The sequence below is a fragment of the Oncorhynchus clarkii genome, chromosome 5 (genome assembly GCF_045791955.1).
Source record: "Oncorhynchus clarkii lewisi isolate Uvic-CL-2024 chromosome 5, UVic_Ocla_1.0, whole genome shotgun sequence".
NCBI lineage: Eukaryota > Metazoa > Chordata > Actinopteri > Salmoniformes > Salmonidae > Oncorhynchus > Oncorhynchus clarkii.
Genome location: NC_092151.1, coordinates 6177599 through 6190806, shown reverse-complemented (window position 1 = coordinate 6190806; position 13208 = coordinate 6177599). Strand labels below are relative to the sequence as shown.

Here is a 13208-nt window from a genome sequence, read left to right as displayed (position 1 = left end):
CCGTGAGAACCCTAAACTCCTCCCGGGCCTTGAGAACCCTAAACTCCTCCAAGGCCGTGAGAACCCTGAACTCCTCCCGGGCCGTGAGAACCCTGAACTCCTTCGGCTGATCAAGTAAATAGAGGAATTCTGTTCTCTCCAAGAAAATGGATAAAAAAGATTTAAGAAATAAAATATTAAAATCATTCTTCTATTCTAAAATCATAAAATCTTTCTTTTTGTTCTTGCTTCCTCCTCTCTCCAGATGAATACGTCTCTGCTGGGCAGTATTGGCATGCTGAACTCTACCCCTCAGCTGAAGTGCATCAAGACCTACCAGGTCCCCCCGGTACAGCCTGCCTCTCCTGGCTCTCAGAACGCCCTGAAGCTGGCCCGCCTCATCTGGACCTCTAACCGGAACGTCATCCTCATGGCCCACGACGGCAAGGAGCACCGCTTCATGGTCTGAGGCGGGTCAGGGGACGAGGTCACTGGGGGTTAGAGGTTAAACGGTCACCACCAAGAGGGGGGGGGGGGACTAACTCACCACAACCAGGAAGTGATTGAGATGAGAAGGCTTTGCATCAATCGTTTACATTGATAACTATTACTGCTATTTCATGTTCCTGTTGTTTACACTGTTTAATTGTTGTTGTTCCTCTCCTCCCCAGACGTTTCCTTTCCTCTGTTATTTAAAATGAAACACCGCTAGTGTTGCTGTCTAGTCTGATCTTTTCAAATCCCATCAGGAGGGAGGAGGGGGGGGGGGGGTCAACTAATCCCTTGGTGTGATGATTTGTCTTCTAGATGTAAATTTTACACCATAATAAGTTAATTGTATTGCGTGTGATAGAGAGGTCAGGTGTGGACCTGCACTGAGAGGTGTCAGTTGTAAAAAAAATTAAAAAAAATAGTATGTGTGGATTACGCCTTCATCTTAACTGCACCAATCATCTCAGCCGTGTGTTAAATAGGACACGCCCCCTGCTCACCTCTACGGCAACTGTACACCTTTAAACAAGAACACTTTACCAAACCGTTCTCTCCTACCCTCCTTATATAACACCCCCAACGAGAGGTTGAAACGTGTTCAAAACGTATCACTGTTCGGTCCAAGAGGAAAGACCATTATCATATGAAGAATATATCACTATAAAGGCTTTATTATTGCTGCTGCTTGTTAAGCCTTTTACTACGTACCTCTTGTCTATTTTCTCTGTTGGATATTGACTAGAATAATGTGTCAGGCTAAGATACTCATATTAATATGTACATTGAGCCACGTAGTCCTGTAGGACGGCCACGGCGTAGCAAAGACGAAAACCTTCGCCCTGATCCTCTTATCGTAGATATACTAGGTTCTGAGAGTACATACAAGATACTAGGTTCTGAGAGTACGTAGATATACTAGGTTCTGAGAGTACGTACAAGATACTAGGTTCTGAGAGTACGTAGATATACTAGGTTCTGAGAGTACGTACAATATACTAGGTTCTGAGAGTACGTACAAGATACTAGGTTCTGAGAGTATGTACAACATACTAGGTTCTGAGAGTACAGACAGATACTAGGTTCTGAGAGTACGCACAACATACTAGGTTCTGAGAGTACATACAAGATACTAGGTTCTGAGAGTACGTACAAGATACTAGGTTCTGAGAGTACGTACAACATACTAGGTTCTGAGAGTACATACTAGGTTGTGAGAGTATATACAGATACTAGGTTGTGAGAGTATATACAGATACTAAGTTGTGAGAGTACAGACAGATACTAGGTTGTGAGAGTATATACAGATACTAAGTTGTGAGAGTATATACAGATACTACTGTAATTTCTGAGAGTATGGATATATTTTAGAGAGACTTTACATTGACAATATATCCCTGGAATGAGTGCAGACGCTATTATTTTCTTGTTTTCAACCCCTGGCCGGCAGCAGGCTGCGAGTGTTTTTAGGGTCCCTGTGAGTCCCCTACTCTGCCTGCTCCGCTTTTCTCCACCTCCTCTCCTCTCCAGCTCCTCATCTCCGCTCCTGTCAAGTTCCTATCATTAGCAGTGTAAAAGCTTCTAACGCCAGAGAACACCTGCAAGCCCAAGCGTGTCAAAGCTTTTCACAAGTTCTCTCCGCAAAAAAAAAAGTACACCCCCCCCCCCCCCCCCCTAATCTTGTCAGACTGCTTTTGATGGCCTTGACTTGACTTTCCTCCAACCTTGGAAGATCTTAATCTCTTTTCTCCACTGCCCACAGTAATAGCTTCTGAAAATGTGTTTTTTGGGGGGGGCAGTTTTTTGGCAGTTTCTCTGAGAAAGAAAAAAAAGACCATTGAGATGGAAAGAGTCAAGTAGAGAAAAAAGAAAGTGAGAAAGACCTGAGGCTAGAGGTGACTGGCAGGAGGATTCCATCTCATTTTTCTTCCAGGATGTTTAAATTTATGTTTTGTAATTATTTTGAATGAGATGAATGGAACCATAGGAGTATCAGTGGGTCTTAACACACAACCTTGAGGTACTCCTTTTGAATGAGATGAATGGAACCATAGGAGTATCAGTGGGTCTTAACACACAACCTTGAGGTACTCCTTTTGAATGAGATGAATGGAACCATAGGAGTATCAGTGGGTCTTAACACACAACCTTGAGGTACTCCTTGGTTATAGTACGTCTGTTTAAAAAACAGAGCTCTCTCAGTGGTGTTTTATTCCTGCACCGGAGCAGTTGTCTGAGGTGTCGAAAGACGTCATCCATTGGCTGGTAACTGACCTGTCAGAGTGACAAACTACCGGTCAAACGTTTTATAACACCTCTCTCATTCAAAGGTTTTTCTTTATTTTTTAAAAAACTATTTTCTACGTTGTAGAATAATAGTGAAAACATCAAAACTATGAAATAACACATATGGAATCATGTAGTAACCAAAAAAGTGTTAAACAATATTTTATATTTGAGATTCTAAAAAATAGCCACCCTTTGCCTTGATGACAGCTTTGCACACACTTTGGCATTCTCTCAACCAGCTTCACCTGGAATGCTTTTTCAAAAGTCTTGAAGGGGTTCCCACATATGCTGAGCACTTGTTGGCTGCTTTTCCTTCTCTCTGCGGTCCGACTCATCCCAAATCGTCTTAATTTGTTTGAGGTCGGGGGATTGTTGAGGCCAGGTCATCTGATGCAGCACTCCGTCTCGCTCCTTGGTAAAATAGCCCTTACACAGCCTGGAGGTGTGTTGAAAGTCAAACCACACCCAAACCAGATGGGATGGTGTATTGCTGCAGAATGCTGTGGTAGCCATGCTGGTTAAGTGTGCCTTGAATTCTAAATAAATCCCATCTCCAATTTTGACTGCAGACCAAAGGACAGATTTCCACCGGTCTAATGTCCAGTGCTCGTGTTTCTTGGCCCAAGCAAGTCTCTTCTTCTTATTGGTGTCCTTTAGTAGTGGTTTCTTTGCAGCAATTTGACCATGAAGACCTGATTCACACAGTCTCCTCTGAACAGTTGATGTTGAGATGTGTCTGTTACTTGAACTCTGTGAAGCATTTACTTGGGCTATAATTTCTGAGGCTGGTAACTCTAATGATCTTATCCTCTGCAGCAGCAGTAACTCTGGGTCTTCCATTCCTGTGGCGGTCCTCATGAGAGCCAGTTTCATCATAGCGCTTGATGGTTTTTGTGACTGCACCTGAAGAATCTTCTGTATTCTATCCCTACCTTGTCACAACACAACTGATTGGCTCAAACGCATTAAGAAGGAAAGAAATTCCACAAATTAACTTTTAAGAAGGCACACCTGTTAATTGAAAATGCATTCCAGGTGACTCCCTCATAAAGCTGGTTGAGAGAATGCCAAGAGTATACAAAGCTGTCATCAAGCCAAAGGGTGACTTTTTGAAGAATCTCAAATATAAAATATATTTTGGTTTGTTTAACACTTTTTTTGGTTACAATATGATTCCATATGTGTTATTTCATAGTGTTGATGTCTTCACTATTATTACACAATGTAGAAAATAGTAACGAAAATAGTACAAATAAAGAAAAACCCTTGAATGAGTGAGGTGTGTCCAAACTTTTGACCAGTAGTGTTTTGAAAACACATTCCATCTCTAGAATACTGGAGATGTGTGGAACACTTGGCTCTCGCTGTGATTGGCTGCGGTTCAGGTGTAGTGTGAAGTTGTCCCTAGAAGGCTAATCTTGGGTCAGTTTTGCGTTTCCCTTACTTAATGGTTACGGTTGGAAGAGGGCAAGCTGATGGAGAAGCTGAGTGTCCTCCACCTCCTGCTCCTTTAATGGTCTTCCTGTCTGGAGGCTGCTAGCTACATACTTGCCTTGGCTAATTAATTCCCACCAATACACTGTTAGTGTACATGGAGCACTGTCTGTCATGGTGTGTGTATTGGAGAGTACGACCACCTCTTTAGTTGGATTAGGTTATGTCTGTATAGAGAAGGTCGTGAGGCTTCCTTCCCTCTCTCCAGATCTCTTGCTCTTCCTCCCTCCCTCCCCTCCTTGAGCCACAGCCAGTCTCTGTCATTAGGCTGAACCACAGAGACAGACAGGCCCCAGCCCCAAGCTTGGCCCCCAGCCACAGCAGCATGGAGTACACCAGGCAGACTGCAAAACAGCGTTCAATGGGGATAGCTGCTGGGCTCCCAGTCTGCCTGTCTGTCTGTCTGTCTGTCTGTCTGTCTGTCTGTCTGTCTGTCTGTCTGTCTGCTGCAGCCTAATTTCCTGAGCAGTAGAGGAGACCCAACCCAGCACCAAAACTATTCCCACCTGGTCCTGTGGATATCAAGGAGCCTTGTGAAATCTGGCTTTTGTGTTTTGACTGAGTGACATTTACACAAAGATGTTTTACATGTTGTTTTAATAAAGAGGACCAAATAGTGTGTTTTTTTTTTGTTGTTGTTTTTTTGGGGACTTTTTATTTATTTAATTAATTTTTTTTGCTTGGCTGAAATGTTTCTCCAATATAGAGTTTAAAAGCTGAAACAAAAAGTTTGACACGTGAATGCAATGTTACTCCTCAGTCTTGATGAAGATGAAATGTAGCTTCCTGCAGAGTTTCTTTCCTAAATGTCAACACATTCTGTGAAATTTCTCCCTGCTTGCATGAATGAAATCTTTTACAATCCAATTCTTTATTTTATTTTGAATTAATGAATTCTATCGCTCTTTTTTTTGTTTGTCTTTTTGTTGTTGTTGTTGTTGTTGAATATCTCTTTTCATTCTTCTGTATTACCGGACAGGAGATTTCAGTTCTGCTATAGCTCAACTGCAGCTAGGACCAATACAGACCTACCCTACCTCTCTCTCTCTCTCTCTCTTCTCTACACTCCCTCTGTGCTGAAACACAAACTGGCGCTCCTGCTTTAAGTATCCTATTGATCTGTCAGCGTCTGGAGCTCCTCTTAAATAGAGAGACGTAAAAAAAGGGACTTCAACGTCCATTTATTTGATAGGCTGTAACATCATCTAGTGTGTTGCCAGTGATGTAACATAATCTAGTGTGTTGCCAGTGATGTAACATCATCTAGTGTGTTGCCAGTGAGATGATGATGATGATGGGGGTGGTGATGAAGATCATGACGATGGGGGGGTGTTGAAGATCATGACGATGGGGGTGGTGATGAAGATCATGACGATGGGGGTGGTGATGAAGATCATGACGATGGGGGTGGTGATGATGATCATGACGATGGGGGTGGTGATGATGGTCATGACGATGGGGGTGGTGATGAAGATCATGACGATGGGGGTGGTGATGAAGATCATGACGATGGGGGTGGTGATGATGATCATGACGATGGGGGGGGTGATGAAGATCATGACGATGGGGGTGGTGAGATGATCATGACGATGGTGGTGATGATGATCATGACGGTGATGATGATCATGACGATGGGGGGGTGGTGATGATGATCATGACGGTGATGATGATCATGACGATGATGGGGGGGGGGGGTGATGAAGGTGATGACGATATTGATCTAGCTTCCCTACTGTCTCTGTGTTGTAGTTTGGCTCTGAAGGTGCTCTGTGACTGTACCTGTAACTGTCGTGTTCCTGCCGTGCATATATGTGCTTTCGATCGTTCACCTAATAATATATTATATTGATGAAGACGTACTGTAATGTCTGTGTTAAAACAAAAACACTATTGTGTTTGGCTTCTGTGTTCAATAAAATGATATGTCTGGACAGTGACTAGGCTTTTGTGTGAATGACTCAAGTTGATTCATGTTGAATGTTGATTCATATTGATTCATATTGATTCAGACCGGTATGATTACACAGTACACACATATATATACATACATAGATACATACACACATACATACACACACACACACACACATACATACATACATACATACACACACACACACACACACACACACACACACACATACATACATACTGTACATATATACATACATACTGTACATACAGTGCATCTGAAATGGCACCCTATTCTCTATGGGGGCTCTGGTTAAAAGTAGTGCACTATATAGGGAATAGGGTGCCATCTGAGATGTACCATGGTCTGGAGGAGTATTCCAGTAAGAAGCTTGTTATATATCCGTGTATTTTTACCTTTATTTAACTAGGCAAGTCAGTTAAGAACAAATTCTTATTTTCAATGACGGCCTAGGAACAGTGGGTTAACTGCCTGTTCAGGGGCAGAACGACAGATGTGTACCTTGTCAGCTTGGGGCTTTGAACTTGCAACCTTTCGGTTACTAATCCAACGCTCTAACCACTAGGCTACCCCCCCCCCCCCCCCCCCCCCCCTCTAACCATTAGTATAATTATTATCCTCTCAGAAGGGTAGATGGAGAGAGGAGGGAGGTGAAAGGAACAGTCCTGTAGAGATGGAGGGAGGTGAAAGGAACAGTCCTGTAGGGATGGAGAGAGGAGGGAGGTGAAAGGAACAGTCCTGTAGAGATGGAGGGAGGTGAAAGGAACAGTCCTGTAGGGATGGAGAGAGGAGGGAGGTGAAAGGAACAGTCCTGTAGAGATGGAGGGAGGTGAAAGGAACAGTTCTGTAGGGATGGAGAGAGGAGGGAGGTGAAAGGAACAGTCCTGTAGAGATGGAGAGAGGAGGGAGGTGAAAGGAACAGTCCTGTAGAGATGGAGGGAGGTGAAAGGAACAGTTCTGTAGGGATGGAGAGAGGAGGGAGGTGAAAGGAACAGTCCTGTAGAGATGGAGGGAGGTGAAAGGAACAGTCCTGTAGGGATGGAGAGAGGAGGGAGGTGAAAGGAACAGTCCTGTAGAGATGGAGAGAGGAGGGAGGTGAATGGAACAGTCCTGTAGAGATGGAGGGAGGTGAAAGGAACAATCCTGTAGAGATGGAGAGAGGAGGGAGGTGAAAGGAACAGTCCTGTAGAGATGGAGGGAGGTGAAAGGAACAGTCCTGTAGGGATGGAGAGAGGAGGGAGGTGAAAGGAACAGTCCTGTAGGGATGGAGAGAGGAGGGAGGTGAAAGGAACAGTCCTGTAGAGATGGAGGGAGGTGAAAGGAACAGTCCTGTAGGGATGGAGAGAGGAGGGAGGTGAAAGGAACAGTCCTGTAGGGATGGAGAGAGGAGGGAGGACCTAATCTGCCCCTCTGTAATCGAACAGTTGAAGTAATTACTCACCTCAGTCTTTATTCTCTAGTGTGTGTGTGCGTGTGCGTGCGCGCGCTGTCTCTCCCAGCTCAGAAAGGTTGACCTTAAACTAGATAATTAGGCCACGCAGAAGCCTGTTCCTCGAAGACCCATCTCTAGTCTACGCTACTAAACACACACACCTATCACTTGAACTTGTCTGTCTGTCGGGTTTGTTTGACTAGTCATTAGGATTCTGAATGTTTTAAGAATTTCTAATCATATTGAACTTGACTTTATTATTGATTTGGGTGGATTTTGATCTCCCCAATTATTACTAATGACTAATTATTGATCAACTGAAAATTAATATTAATGACTAATTATTTATTAACTGACTTAAAATTATTACAAATTATTTATTAACTGACTTAAAATTATTACTAATGACATTAGTTATTAACTGAAAATTATTATTAATGACTAATGACTAACTGACTGAACTGAAATTATGTGTTCTTTATAACAGCCAAATTTAATTTGGTGGCAGAAGATTGATCTCAATAATGCAGTGCAATTGAAATTAAATTAAAAATAAATAGTTTTATAAATATAAATATATATTTAATATATAAATATAAATTATAGTGTGGGAGTGTTATTTGTGTTTAGCTAGGAAGTCTGATTGAGGTCAAAATACCGATTTTACAAGGGAAACCTGGCCTGTATATTTTAATTTAAAAATATAACTTGGCAAGTCAGTTAAGAACAAATTCTTATTTACAATGACGGCCTAGGAACAGTGGGTTAACTGCCTTGTTCAGGGGCAGAACGGCAGATTTCTACCATGTCAGATCGGGGATTCGATCCAGCAACCTTTCGGTTACTGGCCCGACGCTCTAACCACTGCCGCCCCATATCCAACACTACCTGAGTGAAACATGGCAGCCAGTTTGTGCCGTAGCTCCCCGCCTCATCTATTAGGCTGGAGGTGAGAGGTAGTTAATGAGTCCAGTTTCCAGCTGTGATGTATTGTTCCATAACCTAGTCTAGTGTTAGTTAAACCCCTGGGTAACCTAGTCTAGTGGTAGTTAAACCCCTGGGTAACCTAGACTAGTGTTAGTTAAACCCCTGGGTAACCTAGTCTAGTGGTAGTTAAACCCCTGGGTAACCTAGTCTAGTGTTAGTTAAACCCCTGGGTAACCTAGTCTAGTGTTAGTTAAACCCCTGGGTAACCTAGTCTAGTGTTAGTTTAACCCCTGGGTAACCTAGTCTAGTGGTAGTTAAACCCCTGGGTAACCTAGTCTAGTGTTAGTTAAACCCCTGGGTAACCTAGTCTAGTGTTAGTTAAACCCCTGGGTAACCTAGTCTAGTGTTAGTTAAACCCCTGGGTAACCTAGTCTAGTGTTAGTTACACCCCTGGGTAACCTAGTCTAGTGGTAGTTAAACCCCTGGGTAACCTAGACTAGTGTTAGTTAAACCCCTGGGTAACCTAGTCTAGTGGTAGTTAAACCCCTGGGTAACCTAGTCTAGTGTTAGTTTAACCCCTGGGTAACCTAGTCTAGTGGTAGTTTAACCCCTGGGTAACCTAGTCTAGTGTTACAGTTCAACCCCTGGGTAACCTAGACTAGTGTTAGTTAAACCCCTGGGTAACCTAGTCTAGTGGTAGTTAAACCCCTGGGTAACCTAGTCTAGTGTTGGTTAAACCCCTGGGTAACCTAGTCTAGTGTTAGTTAAACCCCTGGGTAACCTAGTATAGTGTTAGTTTAACCCCTGGGTAACCTAGTCTAGTGGTAGTTAAACCCCTGGGTAACCTAGTCTAGTGTTAGTTAAACCCCTGGGTAACCTAGTCTAGTGTTAGTTAAACCCCTGGGTAACCTAGTCTAGTGTTAGTTAAACCCCTGGGTAACCTAGTCTAGTGTTACAGTTCAAACCCTGGGTAACCTAGACTAGTGTTAGTTAAACCCCTGGGTAACCTAGTCTAGTGTTAGTTAAACCCCTGGGTAACCTAGTCTAGTGGTAGTTAAACCCCTGGGTAACCTAGTCTAGTGTTAGTTAAACCCCTGGGTAACGTAGTCTAGTGTTAGTTAAACCCCTGGGTAACCTAGACTAGTGTTAGTTAAACCCCTGGGTAACCTAGACTAGTGTTAGTTAAACCCCTGGGTAACCTAGTCTAGTGTTAGTTAAACCCCTGGGTAACCTAGTCTAGTGTTAGTTTAACCCCTGGGTAACCTAGTCTAGTGTTAGTTAAACCCCTGGGTAACCTAGTCTAGTGTTACAGTTCAGCCCCTGGGTAACCTAGACTAGTGTTAGTTAAACCCCTGGGTAACCTAGACTATTGTTAGTTAAACACCTGGGTAACGTAGACTATTGTTAGTTAAACCCCTGGGTAACCTAGTCTAGTGTTAGTTAAACCCCTGGGTAACCTAGTCTAGTGTTAGTTAAACCCCTGGGTAACCTAGTCTAGTGTTAGTTTAACCCCTGGGTAACCTAGTCTAGTGTTAGTTAAACCCCTGGGTAACCTAGTCTAGTGTTACAGTTCAACCCCTGGGTAACCTAGACTAGTGTTAGTTAAACCCCTGGGTAACCTAGACTAGTGTTAGTTAAACCCCTGGGTAACGTAGTCTAGTGTTAGTTAAACCCCTGGGTAACCTAGTCTAGTGTTAGTTTAACCCCTGGGTAACCTAGTCTAGTGTTAGTTAAACCCCTGGGTAACCTAGTCTAGTGTTAGTTAAACCCCTGGGTAACCTAGTCTAGTGTTAGTTTAACCCCTGGGTAACCTAGTCTAGTGTTAGTTAAACCCCTGGGTAACCTAGACTAGTGTTCGTTTAACCCCTGGGTAACCTAGTCTAGTGTTAGTTAAACCCCTGGGTAACCTAGTCTAGTGTTAGTTAAACCCCTGGGTAACCTAGTCTAGTGTTACAGTTCAACCCCTGGGTAACCTAGACTAGTGTTAGTTAAACCCCTGGGTAACGTAGTCTAGTGTTAGTTAAACCCCTGGGTAACCTAGACTAGTGTTAGTTAAACCCCTGGGTAACCTAGTCTAGTGTTAGTTAAACCCCTGGGTAACCTAGTCTAGTGTTAGTTAAACCCCTGGGTACCCTAGTCTAGTGTTAGTTAAACCCCTGGGTAACCTAGTCTAGTGTTAGTTTAACCCCTGGGTAACCTAGACTAGTGTTAGTTTAACCCCTGGGTAACCTAGTCTAGTGTTAGTTAAACCCCTGGGTAACCTAGTCTAGTGTTAGTTAAACCCCTGGGTAACCTAGACTAGTGTTAGTTTAACCCCTGGGTAACCTAGTCTAGTGCTAGTTAAACCCCTGGGTAACCTAGTCTAGTGTTAGTTAAACCCCTGGGTAACCTAGACTAGTGTTAGTTTAACCCCTGGGTAACCTAGTTTAGTGTTAGTTTATCCCCTAGGTAACCTAGTCTAGTGTTAGTTTAACCCCTGGGTAACCTAGCCTAGTGTTAGTTTAACCCCTGGGTAATCTAGTCTAGTGTTAGTTTAACCCCAGGGTAACCTAGTCTAGTGTTAGTTTAACCCCTGGGTAACCTAGTTTAGTGTTAGTTTAACCTCTGGGTAACCTAGTCTAGTGTTAGTTTAACCCCTGGGTAACCTAGTCTAGTGTTAGTTTAACCCCTGGGTAACCTAGTCTAGTGTTCCTTTAACCCCTAGATAACCCAGTCTAGTGTTAGTTACACCCCTGGGTAACCTAGTCTAGTGTTAGTTTAACCCCTGGGTAACCTAGTCTAGTGTTACTTTAACCCCTAGATAACCCAGTCTAGTGTTAGTTACACCCCTGGGTAACCTAGTCTAGTGTTAGTTTAACCCCTGGGTAACATAGTCTAGTGTTAGTTTAACCCCTGGGTAACCTAGTCTAGTGTTACAGTTAAACCCCTGGGTAACCTAGTCTAGTGTTACAGTTAAACCCCTGGGTAACCTAGTCTAGTGAATAGTTAAACCCCTGGGTAACCTAGTCTAGTCTTAGTTTAACCCCTGGGTAACATGGTCTAGCCCTGACACTGAATATCCGACTGGGGAGGATATTTGTGTCTCACTCCGGATGGGGGGAGCACGTCAGTGAAAACACGAGAGGCGGAGGTGGAAGGAAGACAATTACATGACACTACGGAGACAGAGCTTGCCACTTCCGTCTGAACTCTCACCTCGGCCAGCCCCTCTTCTCCCAGACACCAGCGATGCAGGCCAACACCTCCCAGACAGATGACCTGCTCCCCAACAAGAGGAGGACACACTGACAAAGACTGGAACACAGGAATAAAACTAAGGAAACAAGGAGAGGTAAGGTAGAAGACAGGAGGGGAGAGGAGAGAGGGGAGAGGTAGAAGACAGGAGGGGAGAGGAGAGAGGGGAGAGGTAAGGTAGAAGAGATGAGAGGTAAGGTAGAGGAGGGGAGGGGAGAAGGTAGAGGAGGGGAGGGGAGAGGTAGAAGACAGGAGAGGGGGAGAGGTAAGGTAGAGGAGGGAGGGGAGAGGTAGAAGACAGGAGAGGGGGAGAGGAGATGTAAGGTAGAAGAGATGAGAGGTAAGGTAGAGGAGGGGAGGGGAGAAGGTAGAAGACAGGAGAAGGGGAGAGGTAAGGTAGAGGGGAGAGGTAAGGTAGAAGACAGGAGAGGTAAGGTGGAGGGGAGAGGTAAGGTAGAAGACGTAAGAGAGGAGAGGGGAGAGGGGAGTGGAGAGGTAAGATAGAAGAGAGGAGAGGGAGAGAGGAGAGGTAAGGTAGAAGACAGGAGAGGGGAGGGGTTGTAGGTAAAGAGAGAGGAGGATAGGGGTTGTAGGTAGAGAGGAGGATAGGGGTTGTAGGTAAAGAGAGGAGGAGAGGGGTTGTAGGTAAAGAGTGAGGAGGAGAGGGGTTGTAGGTAAAGAGTGAGGAGGAGAGGGGTTGTAGGTAAAGAGTGAGGAGGAGAGGGGTTGTAGGTAAAGAGTGAGGAGGAGAGGGGTTGTAGGTAAAGAGTGAGGAGGAGAGGGGTTGTAGGTAAAGAGTGAGGAGGAGAGGGGTTGTAGGTAAAGAGAGAGGAGGAGAGGGGTTGTAGGCAAAGAGAGAGAGGAGGAGAGGGGTTGTAGGTAGAGAGAGAGGAGGAGAGGGGTTGTAGGTAAAGAGAGAGGAGGAGAGGGGTTGTAGGTAAAGAGAGGAGGAGAGGGGTTGTAGGTAAAGAGAGGAGGAGAGGGGTTGTAGGTAAAGAGAGGAGGAGGAGAGGGTTTGTAGGCAAAGAGAGAGAGGAGGAGGGGGGTTGTAGGTAAAGAGAGAGGAGGAGAGGTTGTAGGTAGAGAGAGAGGAGGAGAGGGGTTGTAGGCAAAGAGAGAGAGGAGGAGAGGGGTTGTAGGTAGAGAGAGAAGAGAAGAGGGGTTGTAGGTAAAGAGAGAGGAGGAGAGGGGTTGTAGGTAGAGAGAGAGGAGGAGAGGGGTTGTAGGTAAAGAGAGGAGGAGGAGAGGGTTTGTAGGCAAAGAGAGAGGAGGAGAGGGGTTGTAGGTAAAGAGAGAGGAGGAGAGGGGTTGTAGGTAAAGAGAGAGGAGGAGAGGGGTTGTAGGTAGAGAGAGAGGAGGAGAGGGGTTGTAGGTAGAGAGAGAGGAGGAGAGGGGTTGTAGGTAGAGAGAGAGGAGGAGAGGGGTTGTAGG

At 44.5% G+C, this 13208-nt stretch overlaps 1 protein-coding gene across 4 annotated transcripts in view; it reads left to right on the top strand.

The window, feature by feature from the left end:
• Positions 1-1514, top strand: part of LOC139408272 (WD repeat-containing protein 7) — a 333290-nt gene extending 331776 nt beyond the window's left edge. For all 4 annotated transcript variants that reach the window (XM_071151971.1, XM_071151970.1, XM_071151969.1 and 1 more), the window contains one exon: positions 245-1514. In XM_071151971.1, the coding sequence (XP_071008072.1) occupies positions 245-448 (204 nt within the window). In that variant the 3' untranslated portion in view covers positions 449-1514. The remainder of the gene's footprint in view (positions 1-244) is intronic.
• Positions 1515-13208: the final 11694 nt, after the last annotated feature.